General features: G+C 40.5%; 1 protein-coding gene and 1 long non-coding RNA gene across 2 annotated transcripts in view; both read left to right on the forward strand.

Moving 5' to 3' along the window:
• Positions 1 to 203: 203 nt before the first annotated feature.
• The window catches only part of LOC311047226 (polypeptide N-acetylgalactosaminyltransferase 18-like), a gene marked incomplete at its 3' end in the record, with an annotated part of 141,736 nt that continues 115,984 nt past the window's right edge, over positions 204 to 25,955 (forward strand). Inside the window, exon 1 of the mRNA XM_084059873.1 lies at positions 204 to 576. Coding sequence (XP_083915999.1) covers positions 327 to 576 — 250 coding nt within the window. The 5' untranslated portion in view covers positions 204 to 326. The remainder of the gene's footprint in view (positions 577 to 25,955) is intronic.
• On the forward strand, positions 23,122 to 25,932 carry LOC311047228. The gene is made up of 4 exons (XR_014600949.1): positions 23,122 to 23,203; positions 24,840 to 24,996; positions 25,102 to 25,237; positions 25,869 to 25,932. It is a non-coding gene; the product is annotated as an uncharacterized lncRNA (long non-coding RNA).

A 25,955-nucleotide genomic window follows, 5' to 3' on the forward strand; every position in this document is an offset into this window, starting at 1 on the left:
GCACGACCACGGAGCAATACGCTCTACACTTTAGATTATGGGAGCAATGAGCATGACTTAAGTTAAGGCTATAATAATATTTTAAGACTTTCCAGCACAGAATTGTGTACCGAATCTACACAGTATTGTTGAACGGTATTGACAGGTTTCTTTTGAGCGGCTTCCTTTCCTTTCACCTGCCTGTGCGCGTCAAAGGACCTAAGGTTAGGTTTAGGCATAGTTTACTGAGGTTACGTTTAGGAATAACAGGTGAATACGGCCGGATTTGCCCCGGGGCGACTGTGTTTTGGGACGAGTCGTTTTGGTATTCATGGAGGGATGTCGCGATGCTGTGCACAAGGAGAACTAAAACTTTGGTGTCAACATGCGTGGTCCTGAGCGGCATGACGAATATTGTCTGCCTACTTTATGTGGGCTGGATCACCAACTATGTGGCCAACGTGCAGAGCCCCCGAGCTCCGGAGATGAGCGGAGACACGGAGCAGAGAAAGTTTGAGGAGGACAGCAAGGGAGAAACTCTGAAGATTATTGAGAGGCTGGAGCGACTGGAGAGCGTTGTCAATGAACACATTAAAGGTATGTCAATGAACACATTAAAGGTATGTCAATGAACACGTTAAAGGTGTATGTCAATGAACACGTTAAAGGTAGGTTGTTGTCCCTCCCAACCAAGATTAAACATTTGTTTTTATTTTTTTTATTCAAAAAATTCAAGATGTTTTTATAACATACAACCACTCAGACAGTATGTTAAAAAAAATAAACATAAGACAAAATACTATAACTTTGGCAACAACAAATATAAAAACACAAATACAGGAGAAAAAAAAAACATTCAAAAGTAAAATAAAAATAAAATAAAAATAGTTAAGCATCCTTTAAATACGAAACATTTCTTGATAGCTATATTCTTATTGAGTGATTTGTCTTTGGTCCAGATGCAATTAAATGACTTACTTGTTGGCCTATTAAAAATTGACTTTGTATAGTGCACCTTATATCCTGACCCATTTGTAAGGTAAAGCGGTTGCTGAATCTAAATTTGGAGACCAGATTAGGTCATTTTGTCTACCACACAATATAGGTCAGTGACTTAGCAATGTGTTATATGTCTTTATATCCACTGTAATTACGTTGGTATTACGACTACATGTCTTCAATTAACAGTTGACAGTTATCAACTTTTGCGAACATCAAGCCTACTGTACATTAGCCTCTGGGATGTAGTGGAGTAGAAGTAAAAGTATTGGAAATTGGAAATACTCAAGTAAAGTACAAATACCTCAAAATTGTACAGTACTTAAGTAAATCTACTTAGTTACTTTCCACCACTTGTGATGCAGGTGGTCTTTTGGCAGCTACAGTGAACATGACTTTCAGGACTGATTGGATAATTGCTTGAGCTTTAATCTCGATTAGCTTCAATCACACCTAACCCTTTCATGTCATTACAAATTCAAAGCATCAGTGAGACAACGCCGCCAGAGTTTCAAGCTCTCATTTATTTATGGAGTCTCTAAGAGATCAGGGATTGCCTTGAATTAATACACATTTGTATCGTAGGAAATGCACATTTGAGTTGGCTACTACTACCGTTTGGTTCTGTCTGCTATATTTCTCGCTATAAAGCGTGACAGACAGGCAGAGAACTCCAATCCCTCGGGAGAAATCGGGGCCAAAAGTGATGATCCGGGATTAAATCGGCATTCCAGATGACTTTATGGGGCCACGTGCCTCTGATCCCAGATCAGTGCTGTTGTCTCTTGATCAGAGAGGCTGAATGATATTGTTCAGAAGAAAAATGTTAATGCACACCTAATGGGCATAATAGGCCCTTACAGTAAGTCTCACAATGTTGTAGGATATAATGCACTTTTTGTATTGAAAATGCAATGATCCAACATTTTGCAACAAGAAAAAAGACAGACCTGGTTCTGAACTGGGGGCTTTGTTGAGACAGTATATGATAAAACACTGCAGTGTGTGTGTGTGTGTGTGTGCGGTGTATCATGCCAGCCTCATAGCGGTATTGATGCTGATACCACCCGGAACGCATTTATCCAGTAACGCAAATATATTCTGCTCATTATTTTTGATAGATCTATGGAAAAAATCTACTCAATGTGTGCTTTAGTTTAAAGACATTTGGGGATGTGGCATAGGCTAGTGAAACAATAATTCAGGACCATCCCAGGCCACACTGTTCACACAAACCACCAGATCGATAATTTCATAGATTTGTCGATGTAATGGGTACTAGTTATTGAATTTGGCCACTACAGTATGTTCATGATCAGGTAGGAAAGTTATCAAGATTATAAATTACAAAAAGTTTGTATCGGAATAATAATGAGTTTTCAATTGTTACGAGTGCACACTTTAAAAAAAAAACAGAATGAGATACAGATTTAGCTAAAATGTTCAAATGATGAATATCTTTATATTCAAGCATCAAGCACATCAAAAGTATCGAAAAAATCTCCTTCTCGCTCACAATTAAAGAGAGGGACTGTGTGTGCGTATACTGCGGTCAATACCGATCTCATCTCCTCACACTCTCTCTCTCACACACACACACACACACACACACACACACTGTGTTTTTTTTTTACTTACCCTTGCTGGTGAATATGCCACTTATTTTGCAGCGTTTGTGTGGGTCTGTGGCAACAAAAGGCCTTTATCTCTTCTTGTATTCTTTCCCACTCACCTCCTGTGCTTCTGAACATCCATTTCACAGGGCAACTTGTCTCAAATGTTACCAGTAGCAGGTGATGTTGCTGAGATGTGATGATGTAATTGTTGGCATTCCTGGCATGATGTGTGACTGCGACCTAAATTACTTGACCGCTCTAGACAATGCATGATATTTAGCCAAAAGGGTCACAATTTGTCTCATTTTCCCCAGCGTCTGAACTATTGTAAATATATCAGCCAGCGTTTCTATACAGTAAATGCTATTGTAAGTGCCAGCTGCTGCTCCTAATGCTGTTCTGTATGCCATTCATTATGCTGGCACAGGCACAAAACACCTGGTGGTGTAGAAAACCTGTGGTGATGTAATACCACTTCTTCTTCTCTCTCGCCATTGTTACATACACGACCCTCATGAAATCCTGAAAGCGTTTGCGGCCCACCCACCCATCTGACCACATTTGAAGTGTTTCATTACGCGTTCATGTGTTATCCTGGGTTTAAATTATATTGTGATTTGTACTTGTATCTTTTACCAAAATAAAATAGAACCACGTAGCATGGCAGGCCGCCGTGAATTTTCGTAGCATGTTTATTTTATTGATCAATCGATTGTATTCCGTCTTGGATCAATGGAACGCATGCTTTACTGTAAGTTCCTAATTATCGGTATCACACTGAAAACTAATTCTTCAAGGTTCTAAATAAGAAATAGTGACATTTTTGTCTACATAATTTGTTCATATTAATGTTATTTTATCATAAAAATCTTAGTGTTTTGCCAATTATTTGGGGGCCAACATGCAACATCCTCACGGCCCACCACGTTGTCCACGGCCCACAGGTTGTGAATCTCTGTAGTTAGCCGGATGGTCTGCAGAGCTACACAGTGGTATTAATGCAATCTGCTGCAAGGGTTCAGGGGCTACACTGTGTGAGTAAATTTAGTCCCCGGAGCACTTGGCAGAGTACTCTCATATACTCTGCGTGTTCCCCGGAGCTGGTGCCAGAGTACATTATCAGCCATGGGCTGATGTGTTTATGTGTTTATGCTTTGTCACTGAGACAAAGAGGGCCGAGGTCCAGACATGCGGGTCTGAATGAGGATTGTGCACCATTAATAATAGGCATAGAAATCCCAGAAAAGTGATTTGTGTACTTATAGAGTATGTACATTTAGATTTTCAAAAGAAAACCCACGCTAAAGTGTAATTTGCATATATTATTCTTGCGATTATGGACAATTCAGCCAATATTTGTGATCATGAATAAGATTTTTCTGAAATGGGAATCCAGAGAATTCTAATTTGACGTATAATCAATAAACAAATGCTGGAGGTGCTACAATATATTAAAAATAATGGGAGCGACGTCAAGTAGCGTTGCACTGTAGGGTGTTCTTTAGGTGACTTGTTATTGTGATGTTATGTTTATAGTACAATACTAATTTGTTACAGCAGCTTGTGGCTGAAATAGTTGTACTCATCAAAAACAAAAATAAACAAAACAATATGCAAAATAAGAACTATCAGAGCAACACACTCTCACTCCCAATACAGCCTATAGTGACTTTTTGGGACAAATGTGACCAAACTTCAAATGTTTGACAGGACGGGGGTCCCCTGGGGGTCATCTGACGAAGTCCCGGTGACTTCCACACTCCAGGAATGCAATGATTTTTTTTAAACGACGGAGGCACACCGTCTAATGTGTGTCTTGAGCCATGAGAGACACCGCGAGTCGCCTTGCCAAGCGTTGCGAAGTCCGCTCCAGCCGACTCAGTGCCGTTTGAGATATGTCTCGATAGGGACCGAATTGTAACTCACGTCAACATTGAAGTTTGGTCAAATCCATCCCAAGCCGTCACCTGTTAGCCGTCTTGGGAGTGAGACTGTGTTGATCAGAGAAAGGAATTACTCTCAGTCGATTGGGTAACAATAGAAGGACATGAGATTTCACTGACATTTACAGCATGTCGTTTACAAAGCGCGACATTTCCAAACGTTTGACCCCAGCACCTGCTGTTGTAATTGTCAAGGTTTGTCTGATCAAGTGTCCATAAAATTAACCTGTTACATGTAAGGATAATGAATGAACAAGCTTGTCTCTGTCAACAACGTTGCGGATAGATCACACAACAATCGCTGACCTATAAAAAATGTTTATGAACTACCAGCAGTCTGCATCGGTTTGTGTCTTTCGATAGGTCGCCACTTTTGGTGTGATAGTGTCAAGAGTAGTACAGGGTTTGGTTCTGTATTAAATTAATTGGTTGCACTGACTGTGTGACCAATTAAAACATTTAGTCACACATGATAGATTTTTGGGCACATGTGGGACTCAAACAAGGCAGGTGCACTGACAAAAGTGAGCTTGAGCCCTGTGAGGCGTGCCGGAGCGAAGTGTCAGTGTCGGAACCGCTGCAGATCATCAAATTATTGGCTTAGGAATGTGACAAAAACTAAAAAATACCCATGAATTCAAGTCTCCATGGGGTGAAGTCATTTTTCTATTTCTAAATTGCACATAGTACTTGTAAATTTAAGTACATGAGACTATACCTGGGGTTAGTTTTCACATGGTATGTGTTGATTCGCATTGTCTGCATCTAGAATTGTTGATATGAAAATATTATTGTCAACATTTAACATATTTGTGGTTTGCAGAAATGTAACGCAATGTTTTGCCTTTCGACCAGCCTGCAATAAACCCATGAGTCACCTGTCTTCACATCTACAAAGTTGTTTTCACAATGAAGATCCATTGAGCAGAGAAGCCTTGGATCTCCACCGGAGATGTGTAAAACTGTTTTGTTTTGTGAACTTTCCCTTTAAGTAAGTAAGAAGAGATAAGAGGAGGCAGCTTTGTGTAGATATTGAGTGGCCCCTCTAGCTGGTGCTGTGTTTCACTGCTGGCATGGGAGAGAGGCAGAGGCTCAGGGCTCAGGTTTAAGATGGCAGGGAGGAAAATTAGAGCAGTCGGGTCAGGAGAACTTGCATTTTAACCACATTTTGTTTTATTGCTGTTAATTTGCACAGAATGGGTTTGGCTGGGCATGAGATGAGGAAACGTTCATTCGAATAGTCAATATCAGCGCAAACCTTTCTCCACCACATGCAATCTTCTGCTTTGCTCTATCAGTGTGCATAGAAGTGAAGTTTGTTTGTGTGTCAAAGCAAACAGATGCAGTTGCTGGAACTGGAAGATGATGCATGTCGACAGTTTCTGCAGAAGAGCATGTTGCATCGGGAAAGAGTGTGTGTGTGTGTGTGTGCGCGTGCGTGCGTGCGCGCATGTATGTGTGTTTGTCCATACTGAGGAAGAGTGAGTTGCATGCCAGATCTAATAGGTCATCAAACATACATGATAGCAGTGTGAGCTCTAGTCACACAGGCAGGTTTAGCCTTGCATGAAGAATGTCTCCCCTATACGCCACTCTTGACTACTACTGTCTGTCACCCGTAAGTTTAGCCTCCAATGAAACCCTACTGAGATACACAGATGGAGTGGCAACATTCCTCTAGTCCTTTTTATCATTTTTACAGATGATGTTTTTTGTCCTCTCCCTTACGTAGGCTACAGTCTAAAAAGTCCTGTAAGCGATTTTGAATAATACTGTACAAAATATTACAATGCTAACATTAAGAATAGGAATTGCCAGCGGGAGGGGGTGGGACCTAACCAGTCCTCCTCTTTGATATAAAAAGTGCAAAGGGAAGTTAGCAAATAGCCAGATCATTCCCAGAGATATGGGGGGATTACACATTAAACTTAAAGTGGCTGACGGTAACTCGATCGATACAAACCTCCTGCACTCACAGCACTGAGATTCAAAGGGAAGGTGTAGTAGAGGAAAGCGTGTGACAGCTTGATGATAGTTCCCTGTTCTGCACTTTCTGCCTCGTTGTTCCCTAAGATGGAATAGTTGTGGTGTGACACTGTCAGTTCCAGCATTGCAAATTTATTCAGATTAAAACGTGATGATTGTGACATTTCCACCTCCTATTATACACACCTATAAACCTCGACGGCAGTGTGCAAGTTTTCTATTGGCATTCAGTGGATCTCACCTTGAGACAAATGCTTTTATAGTGAGATTACCACAGCCTAGACATGCATACATGCATATGCACACTTTACATCAACAGTAATCTTTTATATTAGAGCTGGGAAATATATAAATGCTAGAAGAGCTACGTCGCACCACCGATCCAAACAATAATGTCTGAGTCTGAGTCCGGGCTTTGTCAGAGTACCCGTTGTACCTGTCTGTCTGTGTCCCTTTAATGCCCATACATGGAGATCTCTGTATCTGTCAGTCCTTGTCCCTTTTTGCCCATATATGGAGATCCTTGATGTCATCAGTATGCCCATATATTGCAATGTCCATATATGGGCATATTGGTTGGATCGGCGGTTCTGGACAGCTGGATATCCGAACTATTCGACGCCTGCATGCCGAGTTAGAAGTCGGTCGGTCCCATATATGTATATGACCATATATGGGCATAGCAGCTATAGACAATCGGTATCTCTGTATCTGTCAGTCCTTGTCCCTTTATTCCCATATGAAGATCACTGATGTCATCAGTATGCCCATATGGGCATGCCCCCTTTTGTGCCCATACTGTATATGGAGCTGACTGATTTGTTTGCGCCAGATGCCATGACCACACATTGAGGTTAGACCACACACTCCATATTTGGGCGTAGCTGCATTGTGAACTCATTTTATGGCTGAGTCATAGTGACACTGACATGAGCGAGACGACGTGGTCCGCCGGCTTGTGTTGTATCTTCCTGGTTTTAATTACTTAAGACTTTATACTTTCAAAGAGAGACATAAATGGTGAAAATAGAAAATACTGCAACGCTTTGCAAAAAGTTGAAAAGGAAATTGATATAATCACAATGCAATATTATAGGCACAATATCGATGTCAAGGTATTTGGTCAGTATCGTGATATTTGGAAACCAACCACACCTGGGATTGTCTCTCTTTGTTACATTTACTGGTACATAACTGGTTCCTAGTAGTCCATGTAAATGTATATGAAGTCCATAACGGCATAAGTTGTGAAAGGCAAGGGCCTGTCAGTGGCTCTTTAGCAGGAGATGCAAAGCAGAGCTCCCAGCTCCCCTGAGACCTGGCACGGTTAATTAAAGAGAGGGACTGTGCGCACGTATACAGCGGTCAATACCCATCTCATCTCCACACACACACACACACACACACACACACACACACACACACACACACACACACACACACACACACACAGATTCATAATGGACTCAACCTTCAGCATAGGTTCTCCACAGTGGTTTGTGGGGTATGACCTGACACACACGTTCATTATGGGCGTGCAGTCACTGAACAGATGAACTACACACACACACACACACACACACACACACACACACACACACACACACACACACACACACACACAGCTTCTGCAAATCCCAAAAGCAACGGAAAGCAAGATAATTTATCTAGCCATGCATACGGTTGGATCATCCCATAAATAAGGAGTGTGTCTGCCACGGAGGTGCAGTGAGAGCATCTGTGTTCATTTGCATGTGTGTGTATACTGTAGGTGTGTGTGTGTATTCATGAGTCCATGTGCTTTTATGTCTGTTTACTAGCGTGCAGGTGTGCATAAGCCTGCAGGCCTGTTCGCCACCTTCGTTGCATGTCATCTTTTGCAAGAGGCGTCTCTCTCACGTGGCAGCCGGGCAGTTAGAAGAGGCCTGTTCATATTTCACACACAATCTGTCCAACATGGAATCGAACACTTAGTCAAGCTGTCACTGTCACTCATTTGGCTCCTCAGTCCAATACAGCAGTGGTTCTCAAGAGTGGGGTCCGGGGACCCCCAGGGGTCCTTGAGGGGGTTCCAGGTCCCCAGCAAAATGTGTTAATATAGCATTATAGTCACTTTAATCACTTTAACCAAGTATTTTATACTTCTATATCTTATATCTTCAGTACAAGTTCACAACGATCGCAATATGAGTTTTAGGTTTAAGCAAACCAAAGTAAACTGCCTAAATAGAAACTGAATGTAAGAAGTGCCCTTGTTTCACTATTTGTAGCCTACAGTATGTACAATAACAAACATGAATGTCATGTTGTTGTTCATCCCGATTCCTGACTGTCCCTTTCACCCCGCATCTCTCCTGCAATGCTCTGGTGCCTCACCAGGGGGGTGCGCCTCACACTGAAAAACACTGAGGTAGAGTCTTCTGTAGAACTGAAGGAAAGAATTTGAGATCAGAGACTTGTTTTGTTTTGTTTGTCTGTTCATGGTAGCAGCCAACATCCCTGGAATGATTCATTTGTTTCGTTATATGGCTTCCCGCATGCCAGTCAGTCACAATGTAGTATGTTGCAATGACGGTTTGAAATTTAACATCGAACAAATTTGTCTTTTTAAGTCACTGTCACCTCTGGTGACCTGAACCTGTCTGTCGCTGTTGTTCTCAGTGATATGAACATTGTCTGGTTTCTAGACGGAAGTGTCTTTTCTCTACTGTAAATACCTACAGGTCACAAAGGCCCAATCTTAATGTCCACCCTACTATACTGAACCCTCACAGACATGAATTAATGTGTTCAATTTAAATGGGTGGGTCCAAGGACACTACAGCACTTTGTCACGTCACATTACCTTGATAACGCCATTTGTTGTATTTATTTATTTAATTAATTGGAGTGTTTGATGTTCACTCCCTGTTTTATAAGCAAAACATCATGTCATAGGATAAACTATATACACACAATGCTGCTATTAATCACCAGAGAGAACAGTACAATTATGTGTATTATGAATTGTGATCTATTGCCTCAAGCAAAGTCTAAAGCAACGCTGGTGTAAGGAAAGTGTGCATAAAGCATTCAAAAAGTCTACCAGAGAGCCCTCATTGTCATTGCTGATTTCACAGTGGGGCAGCCCTAAGCCCTTGTGTGTGTGCGGACATTGAGATTGGGCCATAGAGAGTGTTCTTGACTGGTGACTGAGAATGCTATCATCTCGCTAAAACTTTTTGATGTCGAACAGTGAGTCTGCCACTAATTCTCACGGCCACCCAAGAGCTACAGATACAAGCATAGAGAAATTTCTATCCTAATAGTCTCCTCACTTTCTAACCCTATAGCATAGGATTTTGTGTTGATATATTGAGTCTGATTTTGCAACGTTCAAAATACAAGAGATATCCAGTTTAAAACTATCGGTAAGAGAAAGATGCCAGTGATTGCAGCGAGGCACACTTTATTGTAACAGAATCCCAAGACCCATTAAATTATTCATGGCTGGAAAATGTTACACAAAGCATTGTAGGATTTGACAAGAGGGTCAGCAAACACAATTGGGTCCTGTTCTTGATCCAGATTGTACTGAAATTTTAGTGAAATCATAGTTTTTTGGCATAGTTAAAATAAAATAATTATTTAAAAAAAACTAAACAATGAGCTTATTTCAAAGCATACTGGAGTGCCTTGCTACGCTAGCTGAGAACCACTTTTGTGTGGGATAATCTTCCAAATGAGAGGAGAAGAGCTCTAGGCTATTAAACTCTATATGAGTATATATGGCAGTATTACAGAAGGCATCTTTCCAGTGTGGAGACACCAGTTTCTTGCTTAGGGTAGAAGATTATTTAAAACACGTGAATCTGTTACTGTCGCTCAGTACCATCCGAGTCCCACAGCAGCCTGCAGTAGTCTTTGCCCTAAGGCCATTCAACAACCCCCCTAGATCCCTTAGGCTCCTCTGTAGCACTGTTGACTTTCAAAGAACTGTTTGATTATTAGAACTGCTTGAAATGCATCCTACATCCCAAACTTATACTGTACTGTACTGTAGAGACTCGACTGTAATGAGGCTGAGGGGTTTTGCAGAAGAAAATGTTTCACATTGAAAAGGGGCCCTAAAGATCAAAAAAGTTTTCAAAATGAAATCAAAGGACTCAGGCCTAAAAGCGGAAAGTGAACACTTAGTATTAAAGGCTCAGTTTGTTCCAAATTAAAGTTTGCAATTGTAACATCATTTTGATCATTTCTAAGTATCTAGCCTAACTACTGTATGTGTGTTTTGTGATAACATTAAATAAAATGTTAAAAAAATCGGAAATACTACAATATTGAGATTTTTGGTGTGAACAAAACAAGCTTTTAGAGAGTAATGGTGTCCTTGTAGAGCTACTACCCTTTAGCTCTCTGTATCACTCAGCTTATCTTTTCAAAATGATACAGTATGTAGTTTGATACATGATATGTGACAGCTTTGCAGGGACTTGAACCTGCGTAGTTGTTTCTGTCTACAGCAGGAGTGAAAGTGGGCCCATCCGGTCTGGCACTCCGTACCATAAACAGTGCCAAAGAAGAGGGGGCATCAGCTGTCTGACAAACAAACACATTTCCCCGGTTGAAACTTTCTTCTTCAAAAGTTGAAGCAGTGGACAATCAGATCAAATCCAACTGTAAAGCGCCGATCCCGTAGCCTACGGGCCGTGGTGCTTTTTACTTTTTTTTCGTTTTTTTTTTTTTTTTCAATTTCCGGTACGGCACATATCATTGTAACACCACCGGAAACAGAATTATTTGGGATCCGGTTTTGCCTAAGCCGTCAGCCCTCGTTCTAATGACGAAACTGAAACTCAGTTTTCTCCTTGTTTTTTTCTTCTCCTTGGTGATCACTGTCTAACATAAACCGTTCTAACTACAACATGGAGATTCCGTTTGACGCGTGGTTTTCACTGCTCGAACCAGGCAGATGTCCGCGATGTTTACAAACAGTGCGCAGCTCAATTTTAAGGATTTTAACAATGTCTATGGCGACGTGAAAAAAACAAAACAACAATAAAACGTTGGCACTGGTGAGTACATTATGAGATTAACCTCTGGCGGTCAATGTGTTAAGAGCTTCAAGCCACTACATACTGGCAATGTTTGTATCCAGAAGAACTCAATAACGGCGAGAGTGAAAACATAAATCAATAAATCAAAAGAAAGCCATTACTGAAACAACCCTGTTTTAACAGGAGCAACCATTCTGTAATTATGGTCTGGACCTTTAAGCTGCCATGGAACCTGTGCTAATCATGGAAATAGGCATTTACTGTTTTACCATTTTAATTCCATTGTTCGTCTGGAATGCTTTAATTTGTTTTCACTTCTGTGCCAAACAGGATTATAGTACTTTCCCCTGACTTAGTTATTTCTCAAACAACGTTTTTTAATGCTATTATAATGCAAAAATACATATGGAATTAGCCTTAATTACCTCTGCCAACAGAGTTGGACAGAAGTCATGTTTTCTCCCCATTCCGTTCGTCAGTTTGTCTATTAGCAAAATAACTTGAGAATGGAAGGCCAGATTCTTTGCGAAACTTGGAGAGAATGATCAGTTGACTGGCCCAAAGAGATGATTACATTTTAGCTTGAAAAGTTCAAAGGTGAAGGTCACATTCAAGTTCAAGGGAAACTTATCAAGGGCAAAATTACTCACTCATAAGAGATAGTAAGGTGGAAATCGCATATCTTATCACTTGCACTGTTGGGCTGTGCGATATATTCATACGTTGCTATTCATGTCAAATATCTTAATATGATATAGATGCATATATCTGAATGATATATGATATGACTATAGGTTCACACTTGTTATTTGATATTTTGAGTGTAGCGATTGTAAAAAAACTTGCATTTTTTCAAAGAATTGCATACTGTGTAATAATACCAAATGGGCAGTGCAGTTATTTTGTATCAGAACAGACCTGTGTCCTGGCTAAATTAAAATAGAAAAATGTAAAACAATTTTAACATTTTGCTGCACCTCTGCTTCGACACAATGCATGAACAATATTATTTGTGTAATGTAACAACCGTAAAAACTAAGCATTCTTCAAAAAACAGCACTGGACGAGCATGAAGGGATGATTGTGATTGGCTGGCTTTAGTAGTACTTGCAGGGCGAGCAGGAGGAAACGTATCATCCATATTGTTGCCTTTTGCGATTCCATGTTCATACCTAGATAACGATATGATAACAATATATTGTTCTGCCCTATTGCAGTGTTGGCAGAGCTCAACACTTACTGAGTGCAATCTTTCTAGTCTTTCTTTACCTATAATTAAATTAACAGATTAAACCACGTGACTGTAAATGTCAGCAACTTTTGGAGAATCAGCTATTGAACAGTGTACAGTAGTAGTACTGAATGTAATGGAACTGAAATTAAGTCGTTGAATCTCTTTAAAGGTGACTGTGACTGCAGTAACCGCACACTGTTCAGGTTTAGCCATTTAAGCTTGACTGCCTGTCACTCACCTCAAGGGATACAATGCAATCTTTCTACCCCCATGGATTTTTGAAATGCTGCAACTTACCTAGAAATGTGGAAATTCACATGAGCTATTTGATATATTTGAGGCATTGTGAACTGCCTCGAATGGAATTTTGCTGAGTGAAATTGAACATCATAGAACTGAACATACCAAATTGAAAAGATTTGCTTACTTTGACTGGAACAGGTTACTTTGCAAAGTGCCAAGTCGCGCTTTAAACAAATATTTATATATATATATATCCATTTCAGGTTTGTCTCCCATGTTTAAATAGACGCTCTCTTTTCCCTCTGATCATGAACTACAATATGTTGAAGGCCGTGAGATGGCCGTGAGATTGCAGAGAACAATGAAAAAATCTCAGCTGCAATCATAGCCTCACTGGATCCTTAAAACACAAAATGATGAACAAGAAAGAGGGGATGGGTGCCTTTATGGGGGGCTTAGGAAAAACGAAATGATTGAAAAATAGGTGGGAACAGTAAGAGAGACACAATACGTTATACAGAGACAGAGAAAGAGAGAGAGAGAGAAAGAGACGGAGAGAAAGTGAGAGAGAATGTGAGAGAGAAAGATGGAGAGTTAAGGGAGAGAGAGAGAGGTGGTAGAGAAAGGGTCCTACAGTATGTCACAGGAACAGGTGAACTGGTGTCAAGTGCAGTCTATGGTGGGGAGTGGCCTCAGAATTATGTATTTTAATTACTTTTACCTTTGATTGGGCTGTACGATATTTCTTGCATGTTCATATCTAGATAACAATATGATAATTATCATTATCATATCGTTATGAACATTCAAAATAAGAGCTAAATGACTTGTATGGATATGCTGTATCAAGAGATTTGGCATAAATGTTGTCCATTGCCGTAGCCCTATTTTGCCCTGCAGCCCTACACTACTTTGCAACCGTATACTGGTAATTTCCACAGTGGAAGAAAATCCTCAGAAACATAATTTCTACTGAGAGAAAACTGAGGTCCTTGTGTGGGAGGTGCAGAGTTGTCAACAACAAATCTACAGCCCCTCAAACAGACCGGCAAGAGCAGATGATGTAAAATGATCTTGGGAGGAAATAGGAAACGCGGTTAATATGCCTGCCTGGCACTGTTCCTAAGAGAATCGTTTCTCATTGCAAAGTGCAGTTCATAAGCCCAATTTATATTTGCCAAATAAACTACATGGACAGACATTCACAGTGTCCACATGGACATACAGTAGCAGACCCAAATCAGACCCTGACGTCCGCCTATACGGTCTGCAAAGTAGTCATTAGTTATGTCTGTGCATACCTGTCCTGTCTAGGTGACCTGTCCATGACAAATGTTGTCTATACAATGGGGTAGTGTGGTGGGAGTATGCTTCCAGTACACTGGAACATGAAAGACAAAGTTCAGCAGACAGTCTGCTGGTGTGCTTCCGGTTTTAAACACTACAAGCATCTTAAGAAATGGTTTGGCCAAACGGAACCTGTCAGGACAGTATGTGTTGTAATCTAGTTGTATCTAGTTGACCAATCAGTAAACCTTTTATGAAGGACAAACCTATATGGATTTGGATAATTTGCCTTTAGTATCTCAGCGCATCATGACGCATACCGGCTTTGTTGGATACAAGCAGCTAACCATTAGTGTGGGTTAGAATACATTAAAAACATGCTAAAATAGGCTATGTTTTCCAGCTGTGCTTCATACCAAAGTGAAACAGACAATATCATACAGTATAAAATGGGTTTCTTTGATTTTGGAGACTGTGTACCTCTGCCAACTAAATTGACGGAAATAGCAATGGACCGTGCTGTACACCAGTTAACCTGGTCTAAGCAGGCGGGCAACGGGTGGTGCAAATGGTGGCCTTCATTGGCTTCATTGGCACTGCAAAATTGCAGTGTGCTGCTGATTGGCAAACGACACACCCCCTACTGCACCCACCCGCCCACATCACGCACAGCAGGTCCACAAAATAGCAAGCAGATGCAGGCTCCCTGCCACCGTGCCTCAGGAAATTGTCAATTTGCCCATCCGCTGCATGCCAACGTGCCTGCCCCAAAATAGGGCCCAGCGAGTGGGGGGGGGAGGAGGGGGGGGAGAGAGAGAGAGAGAGAGAGAGAGAGAGAGAGAGAGAGAGAGAGAGAGAGAGAGAGAGAGAGAGAGAGAGAGAGAGAGAGAGAGAGAGAGAGAGAGAGAGAGAGAGAGAGAGAGAGAGAGAGAGAGAGAGAGAGAGATCAATTGCATTTAATTTTAACAGCTTTTTAAATGTTTTAAGACTTGCAAATGTAAGATCACCCAAACGTTAATAGTAGGATGAGTGCAGCCTATTTGATATTGACATATATAAAATGTATTGGGAGTTTAGAAAGTTCAGTCATCTCTACGTTGCTTGGACTGTGACTTGCAGGGCAATTAACCGGGACGCCTCTGCAGTACAGGGTCTAGCAGGAACATTATGTGGAGTAATTGTGTCTGAAAGCTGAACAGCAAAATCACCCATGCTGTCATTTTTTTCCATTTACGGTAGGCTACAGTGTGTTGGTTCGCATAATATTTCAGTTATTTCAGTTTACCCAAGTGATTGGCTCACACCACACATTGAAACAGCTGCCCAGTGGACTCTTTGATTGGATTAAAATTGTAATATTGTAGCGTCCCGAGCTGTTATTTGGCTGAGGAGAGTATTCCCAGCATGTGCTGTGTGTGTCATTGTTCTATTGTTGAGTTATTATGTAATTATTTTCCATGGGGAATGTGTTTTGTGGATTTAGGTGTTATATCTGAGACATGCCGTTGGTTTATGCTCATTTAACCATTTATTGTGTATGTTAATTTGGGGAAAACACGTGAGCAATAGAGTAGTTGCAGTGAGCACCTCCTCACCTCTGCGTTGAGGAGTTGTGTTGGTTGGAGACACGGTTGTGTAGTATTGCAAATAAAAGAGATTCTTATTGGCAGATGTTGAAGACTTGCCATGCCTGATTGAACTCACTATTCCTTACAATGTTCTTCCTGTCTGCATGCTTTATTGTACCTAATGTCTTAGAGCGGACAGCAATGATTTAAACATATTTTTTTGCAATGCAGTGTTGCAATATAGGGGCATTAGCGGCGATGCAGAGATTCGTGACTTTTAAAAAAATGTGGAAGGAGGGTATAAGTGGGGTGCCAATGGCCCTCAGCCCCCTGTGCCACTGAATGTAACACATTTTCAGCCTACTTCAGAGATAATATCACAGCCACATTAGAGTGAATATCAGCCGAACAGGGTAGGATAATGACATTTTTTAATGGACTGCTGCATACTGTGATCACACTTTAGATCTCATAGAGATGCAGGGGGACCACACACTACCTCACCTGTTGATCTCAGTACATCAGACTGCAGATGTTCTGGTGAGCCAACACAACGCTCCCCAAGGAACCGTGCTGAGGTGGAGATGGTGGTAAATATCGATTAACATTTCAATGCCAGTCACACCTCCTCACATGTTGGCTACATGAAGAAAAACAGGGTTTAATGCTTACATTTACACTGTGGAGTGAAAAATGGATAGCCTATATAAACACTGAGGATTTTACTTCTGTTCTGATGAGCGATAAAAATAAGTAAAATTACACTCACATCTCACAGGTATACTACGCTTCATTTGGCTAAGAGGCAGAAAACAAAATCTAATATATAACTCGGAACAAATGTGTGTCTGGGAGGAAAATATGCCCTGAAACCGCAGTGGCAAGCAATCCACGTCGTTAAATACCAGCAGTTCTGTCGCGTTGACTTTGGAGAAAAAATATTCGCTGGTAGCGACATAACTAAACAATATTTACTTAAGTTACACAGATTAACTTTTCAAAGTGAAATTTATGGCTGCTGTCTGAAGACGGTCCATGTGGCCAGACGCATATGTCATTGAAGAGCACACAGCTAATCGCTTGATGGGTTGATATACCCTTAGGTGAAATATGTGACGTATCACCGCCATAGACCTATAGCCTACAGGTGTAAAAGGCACTTACGCATACATTCATCACGGACTATTACTTGGACACATGAACATTGATGTTTTTACTGCATGCCGTGTTGTGTGTGTGTGTGAGAGAGAGAGAGAGAGATGGCTTGTGGAGGGGTGTGTTTGTGGAGTAGTTGTGCGAAAGGGCAGTGTTGTCCGTTTCAGGTGGAGAATGGTGCTCGACTGAGTGAAATTAATTTGCACTGAGAAGATAATAGAAACCGTGTTGTACTCCCGACCTGTGGGAGGCAGTAGGCAGTAAGCCGTAAGGCATCCAGTGTGGCGGAAAGTAGATGAAGAAGAAGCATAGAATAGTGAGCAAAGGAGGCAAAATGTGGGCCAAATAACGGAAACAAATGTATACTGAACAATTGAAAGTACACTATCCAAATGCTCCGGGCATGATCGATTTTATGGCGAAATGTGTTGGAAATTGGAGAGGTGGTCTGCCAGAACACAGCTAGAACGTAGCAGAGACAATGAATAACACAAAGAATAATCATCCAATATACCCAAACTCCCGCCCGCGGAAGTTTGGGTATATTGGATTTTAAATATAGATTGGACAGTCTGCAGGTGGTCGCAAAGGGGGACATGAGGAGGAAGCTGGAAGCTCCCACCCCCTCTATGATGAGCTAGCAGGGATGAGGAGGAGTACCTTTCAGCCCCTGGCATAAGACAGAGTGACTTGGTCAGTCCTTTGTGCCGGTTGTTATCAAGCTCCATAACTAAGCCCCCATATGTTCTGTTCTGTTCTTGGATTAATGACTCCTGCTTACTCTGGCACTTTTGCACACAGACTACTGGGACGTGCACTAAAGTCCCATAACAGATGCCTGCTTAGGATAACTGTTGTAAATGTTTCACTGTTGATAGATTGTATATTTGCTCACTCTACTCACTGTTGATTTACTGTACATAATATGCAGGTATTATGCATATGCCCACCGTTGTAGGCAGGCTGATATCAACCTCACATCCACTGTCTGTACTGTAGCTAGTATATCCATTCATAGACAATAGATGTACTGTATGCTTGTATTACTGGGGATAGATTGGACAATACTCAGATAGAGAGACATGAGGGTATACAGAGAGGGACATGAGGGTATATATAGAGAGAGAGACTGAGAGAGAGCGAGAGAGAGGGTGTATACAGATACAGAGGGATATGAGGGTGTCCAGAGAGACTGGAGAGGGTATACCGCACATAGAGAGGGCGGTATACAGAGGACAAGGTGTATAGGGGGTAGTAGGTTGGGTTAGAGAGAATTAGTATGTGTCTGAAAGCAGATTGAAGATAAGCGGCAAAAACTGAATGGAGAAAGTGAAAGGAGAAGGGAAGAAAGAGATTCAATACAGCTCTGGAGAATTACCCTTCTTTCTAGTTGATGCTCCTACTCGGCCATAATCAGGTCTGCTTCACATCCACTTCCCTGAGGATCCCAAGAACAGATTACAAAACAACAAGCTTCTCTCTCTCTCTTTCTCTCTCTCTTTCTCTCTCCCCCCCCCCCCCCCCCCTTTCTATAAGGATAAACAGTGTTTTCCCTCCTTCGGTCCATATTCATGTCCATAAAGCCTTAGGGAATTGTTGAAAGAGGCCAGTGTGTGTGTGTGTGTGTGTGTGTGTGTGTGTGTGTGTGTGTGTGTGTGTGTGTGTGTGTGTGTGTGTGTGTGTGTGTGTGTGTGTGTGTGTGTGTGTGTGTGTGTGTGTGTGTGTGTGTGTGTGTGTATGATTATCCATGTGTACGCATACCTTTATACTGTAGTTGATCGGTGATGCTGCATGTCTTCAGGGGGAAAACTCTGCCTACAAGGAGTACCCAGAGGAAAGCATAATCCAAGTTTGAGCTCTCATCTCTGGCTCATTTGTTTCTTAAGCCATAAATGAGATAAATGTGAGGCAAAAAGGAGATATCAGCTTATGGCTCCTGTTTCTCATCGTTTTCTCCTGAGAAATAGACTCAGTATGTCTCAGATGGAACCTCTGATGAGCCATACAGGATATCTCAAAAATGGCTTAAATGTTGCTCAATGTAGCAGCATTGTTGCATCTCAAATGTATGTTTCTCATTGTTTTCTCCTGAGAAATAGACTCAGTATGTCTCAGATGGAGCTCTGTTGAGCTATACAGGAGATATAAAAAATGGCTTAAATGTTGCTCAGTATAGCAGAATTGTTGCTTCTCAAATATAGCTCAGAGTGAGAGCTCAACATAATCTCATTTAGAGCTCTTTAATACTGAGATCGATCAAATCCCATAAGACTCAGATAGGCACCAGACCTTAATTATTCATAACATATCAAAAGTCTACCAAAGTCTGACCACTAGAAATGACTCAAAAGACTCCTTAATTTATTATTCATCATAGACAAATCATTTTGGTGATCCAATTAGCACATATCAATTATATAATAGTTAAGTCATTATAAGCATATTTATTCATATTTATGCGTGGCAGTGGCTCAGGGGTAGAGTGGCTCACTGTGGCTGGATGGTAACCACAAGGTTGCCAGTTCAAACCCGGTTTCACTGAACCTCTACAGTATATTGCTCCTGATGTGCTGGTTGGTGCATTGCATGGTTTCCGCCGCCATCGGTGTGTGAATGGGTGAATTGATGCACAATCTATGTAAAGTGCCTTGGATAAAGGCGCTATATAAATGCACCATTTACCATTTATGTTCAAATCTAAAAAAGTCCAATGTAATTGGACATTTCTCCTTTTTCCACAAGACAAAATGTCCAGTATCAGTGATTTAATTTCAGTTATTATTAACAATTTCTTAAAGCCTTCAGGATATCTCATTTGACACCAATAAGGAATGAATTCATTATTTCTGGGACTTACTATGAAATACAAATACAACAAGACCAGGAGACCTGGTTCTGCCAGACCCAGAATAAATTCCCTTTTATGCCCATGTATGGACGAAAGGGGGACAGACTTTTATGCCCATGTATGGACGAAAGGGGGACAGACAGTGTTATTGCCCATGCATGGACAGTGAGGTCTACAAACTTACAGTAGCTTGTGTTATGTCATAGAGAGTTATGTAGGCTACAACCTCGCTGGGTTAAGGATATAAACCCGACACTCCAATATTAACGTGGCGGCAGTCGCGGAACGGTATCGCTGCATTCCGCGAGTCTCATGACTGCTTTATTTAGTGTAACTCGAACACGCACTGCTCGGTATGGGTTGAATAAATGGGTATACAAACGTATTCCATTCATGGCGATATGATTGGTATCATAATATGTCATTCATGTAGGCTACAAGCCTGCACTGTAACAAATTTCTGTAATTTCTACAGTAAAAAATTACAGTAACTTATTGTTCTGTCATTTTACAATGTTTAACTGCATTTTGCAATGCATCATGGGAAAGAAATCATTACAGAAAGTTACTGCATTTTTCCACAGTAACATAATGTAGAAATTACAGTCAGGTTATATTCTAACTGTAGAATGTAGTTTTACAGTAATATGTAAAGTATAAATATTCATAATAATAATAATATAATTTATTTATACCACACTTTACATTTTTGGAAATCATAAAGTGCTTTACATGATGTGAACATCATTGTAGAGTCGTATATTTCCTTCAAAGTATATCTTCATAAAAAAGGTGAGCACGTTATTTGACGCACGACGCACTTTGTATCCGGTTTTAGAGACTTTACTGGTATTAAAGCAAAAAAATATAAGGCATACAGCAAGTGGTTCTTGTAGTGGTGTAGTGGTAAAAACAATGTGTGCTCTCAGCTTCAACTTTAGCTTCTTCTGACACAACTCAAACAGCACAGCAAAAGACTAATGATCAAACAAAAGAGCACCAATCACAAACATTCAATCAACAGTACACTGCTGCACATAATCATTAAGGCATTACACACAGCTGCAATAACTTGGCACAATTAAGATCAATGCAAAATCAGGTCATCATGACCTAAGCTCGTTATGGCTCTTACAATCATCATCATTATCAGTTATCATCATCATAATTAATTTTATCCTACAACTTCTTGTTTATGCCCCAAAATGACTGGATATACAGGTTTTGTAGCAATTTGTAGCATTTATAGAAATATTAGACTTGATTGTCGAATGTTTAAGAATGTTCTAATCATGTATACTTGGCTTAACTTAAAAATGTTTACTACAATTTATTTTTTTATCATTTTATTTATTATAATATATAAATGTTATCAATTTTCAGAACCGCTTGTCCGTGTGTGAGGAAAGTTATATTGGCGCGTTCGGGATGAAAAACTGATCGAGAATCCATTGTCCGATAGTTTTGGCGCCCCCTAGGGGCCGAGATAATAGTGAAAAACTGTTTGAAAGGATTAAAAATGAAATTGAACACCACATTCTGGGCCAGCGCGTCACCCCGAACGCGAACATATAACTCTCCTCACACACGGCCATACCGTTCTCCTTAATTGGCTAAGGTCCAATGTCAAGTTAATACATGCAATAAAGTGATATATCTCAATAACCATACATCTTTAGAATCCGCCTTTTGGATATGTTGTACAACTCGCTAAGGCGCACACGTGGATGTCTTGTTTGTCACGGTACGACACTCCTAAGTTGACCTTCTATACTTTCGGAAGGCTCATAGAGTCTTAAACCTTAAGACCATACCAAAGGACAAAGTCCAAAAAAAAAAAGTGCCGTAACGGGACAAACAAGACATCCATGCGTGCGTCTCAGCCAGTTCTACAACATATCCAAAAAGTGGACCCTAAGTCCTTATCGTATTCGAGATATTGAGCAAGATAGCGAAGCCGTAACCATAGCCAATTAAAGGATAATTAAATCATGATTTGATATCAGGGTATGATCATCTCGACTTTTGGCATTATTTTACGTGTAGATTTAGGAAAAAAATATATCGGGGAAATCACGGGCCTGGAACACCCTAAAACCAACCAGGAAGTGGCCTTTTGAGGCACTTCCTGTTTGCCGAGAAAAATAAAACGTAAATATTTGGAATCAGTGTCATCATATTTGTCTAAAACCAGAGTCTCGAAGAAAAATACAATTTCAAAAAATTTAACAAGAGTTGACCTTTGCAGTCTTTTCGCTGAACTTTGAGCTTTATCAGTGTAAAAAAAAATCAGGGCTGGTGCCAAAATATCCGGCTTACTCTCAATATGGATGGAGAGAAGTTTTAGATTTTAAAAAAATATCTGGAGTGATTAGTTCCAGATTTTGTGCTAAATTTTGTGACAAAAGTCAACGTCCAATCTTTTTGGTGAGCTTTTGTATTTCCCAAGGTCCTAGAAAATCGAGACCTATTCCATTCAATTCAGCGTCCTTTTCTGAGTCAGAAAAAGTGTTTTTAAATTTAAAAATAAAATATTTTAAAAAAATGTGAGAAAAGATAAACTTTGAACTATTTCAAAAATCTATAACTTCCCTATTAAACAATACTAGACTATTGTGTAACCTATCATTCGACTCAAAATCATCTAAATAAGAGGGTGGAATGGTCAAAATAAAATAATAATAATAATAATATGTTTGTGAAAAAAGCTTCCAAGTTTATGAAACTTTAACGCTTGTTTAAACCACTTTATAAGGGTCATACAAAATCGAGACCTAGCCTATTCGATTCAGCGTCCTCTTTTGAGTCTGAAAACATGTTTTTTAATTTAAAAAAAAATATTTTTGAAAAATGTGAGAAAAGCTTAACTTTGAACTATTTCAAAAATCTATAACTTCTTATTGCAGATCAGCTATTTTCTTTTTATTCTTCGACCATTTTTTTTATATAGTTTGTTGATTACTTTTGATGCAGTAATTCTTTTTTTTTTAGGTATTAAAAGGGTTACTTAAATTGTCACTTCACTGTCACTGCCACCTACAGATTATCCCCCCCAATCAGGTGGGGATCCCCCTGGGGGTCCCGACCATAGAGTTAAAGGTCTCGACCCACAGGTTGAGAACCTGACCAGACCTACAGTGCGACATTACGTCATTACGTCACGCAGCTGTTCAAGGCGGAGCTTATCAGTTTTGAACCGGCCGGGCGCGGGCGGGTTCAGCCAGAGAAACGAAACTAACTAACCGTCGGCTAAGCGAACATTTATTTACAAACCAGTTGCTTCCGTGCTTCTACTCTACTAGATAACAGGTAAGATGAATTACTTTATGGAATTAAAGTGTGTTATCCAACTTGTTAGTATCGTAAACGTTGTGCATTTGTCGTGTATTAGCTATGGATCACACGACGCTCGTCCATTACGAGCGTCACGGCCGAACTTCAACCATTTTTTTTGCACTTTCTCCATTTACAACCTGTACATCTGCATAAACGTTCAGATTTTAAATGTAAAGTGCTCAATCTATGGTCACGGATGTTACAAGTCTATTCGGGCACTCAGCAATACCCGTATCGTCTGTATTGTTCAATAAAAAGCATTTTAATTCGATCGATGGCCATTTTCTCCGTATTTCTGTACGCTTTCAACTACTTGACCCTATCGGTTGGGAGGAGTACTGCACTCTGTTACATTATAACTCTATGACAAAATGGCCACCGATCGGATTAAAATGCTTTTTTTTAACAATCCGGAATATACGGGTACTTACACCGACCCGAAGTGGATTGTAACATCCGTGGCCATGGGGTAAGCACTTTATATTTGAAATCTGAACGTTAATGTAGATGTAGGGCATTACATGGAGAACGTGCAAACACCAGGTTGACGTTTCGTCATGACTGTCATAATACAGGGGGTTATACAGACTCGCGCATGCCCAAACATCACTGATCTACAAGCTCACAGCGACGCATTGTGAGCTTTTAAATCAGTTTTTTGGGGCGTGCAACACAGTCTTAGACATGGCATTATTAGCATATTAATTTCCATGTGGTGCATGATGTCATTGTTTATTTCAGGTATAAATCAGACCACATCAGTGAGAGCTAATGTTGGCCTCATTTGTTTTAACTAATTCATTATTATTATTATTATTATTATTATTATTACATCTATGAATTTTGTTTTGAACCTACAGTACAAAGTAAAATCATTTAATTTAGGGAGAGAGTACAAATGTACCAATGGAATGAATGGATCCTTAAGACCAGGGGTCTTCAACGTTTTCAGGCCATGGACCCCCTAGCTGAGAGAGAGATGAGGCAGGGACCCCCTCTATATTGTATAAAATTGTGTTTCAGATTAAACTTTTTTTGTTTACTTGGTCTGCTCTTTTTCCCTCTTTGCCAAAAATAGCTGATCTACAAGCTCACAACGCCTTGCAGCGTGAGGCGTTGTGAGCTTGTAGATCTGCTATTTTTGGCTAAAGTTCTCCTCACAAAAGGGATGCTAAGGTTCAATTGGTTAAGGTAAAATAAATAATGATATCACACAAAGATTTGGCGGACCCCCTGTAGTAATTCTGAGGACCCCCTAGGGGTCCCGGACCCCCTGTTGAAGACCCCTGCTTAAGACAGTTAAATTAACATATAATCATATCACACAAAGATTTGGCGGACCCCCTGTAGTAATTCTGACCCCTTGTAGTTATTCTGAGGACCCCCTAGGGGTCCCGGACCCCCTGTTGAAGACCCCGGCTTAAGACAGTTAAATTAACACTGAGTTTAGTCTGCACACTTTTTACTGTTTTTTTCTAATCTGTTTTAAAGCATTGCAAATACGGAGACTATATGGAGGTCATGTTTTAGTTTAACAGTCTATTGTTATGTGGAAAGCAACAGACAAACACTGTTAACATGCAAACCATATATGTCAAATTATCTTTAGGTGAAGTTCTCACAGCTACACAATGGATGCTGAGCATTGAGGTCGGTCGTTGTGGCTCCACAGATCAACTTCCTGGCTGGAATGGCAGTTTTCCAGTTATTACAACTTTGGTGTACCAGGAGGAGCACGCCTGTTACACACTGGAATTCATTCAAAGGTAACTTTCTGCTTGAAGTAGAACCATCATGTGTAACTCGAAAGATGTGCTCTCTTGTAGAACAGCTATGAGTGCACCTTTTCCATATGTGTTTTGTGATTTCAGATGTTTCGTTGGGATCAACCCATTGGCGCAATTTGGCGGTGGCACCAAACAACAAAGCTGCTCAGCCAGAAAAGTGGGTTTGTCCTCCTGTCTCCTCCCTCCTGAAGCAATTGATGGACTTCGATTGGCTTTGAGTGTAAGTTATGTGCAAAACATTTGGACCATTCTCTTCCCCACTATATGAATGACATTGTCATGGTCATATTTTAGTAGAGTTTTATTACTTAATTCGTTTTTTTTTAGATCTCTATCTCAGGCTCTGATTTTAGGAGTTGTTCAGAAGTAAAGAAGTGGTCAGAACACTGTCTTAAGTTACATTTTATTTATCTATTTGTAAGAACGTTTCGATTAGCTGACCTTCATTAGGTAGTTAAGCAAAAAAAAATCCTCAAATAAATCTTAAGTAATTGAATATGGTGTGCAGGACCACTTATTTTCTTCTCTACGTTGGCTGTCATCTCCTGTGTAACTGCATGTCCTTTGTAAGTAGGTGTGCAAAAGGACTTTACCTATTAGGTGTTGTTCAGAAAAGGGAAAGTCAACTAATGTAAGAAGAAAGGATCACAGGGCAGTTTCTGGATTGCCCCTCACCTCCCCAGACCTGCCATGTTCTAACTGTCCACACACCTTTCCTCATCACCTGTCTCACATGACAACTGTCCCCAATTCTCAGCCCTGTAGATACCTGACCTTCTCTGCTTGTCTTCCCACTTACACCTCATAATCAGCTTTCAATACTTATATTGTTCTTTTTTGTGCCCTTCCAGATTGTCATGTCACTGATTTCCAACCATGAGTTCCTCACCCCGGTGGATGCCTGCTGGTTTAGACCTCCTGCCTGAATGGACTTTTGA

The sequence above is a fragment of the Gymnoscopelus microlampas genome, assembly GCF_963454915.1.
Source record: "Gymnoscopelus microlampas genome assembly, chromosome: 6".
Taxonomy (NCBI): Eukaryota; Metazoa; Chordata; class Actinopteri; order Myctophiformes; family Myctophidae; genus Gymnoscopelus; species Gymnoscopelus microlampas.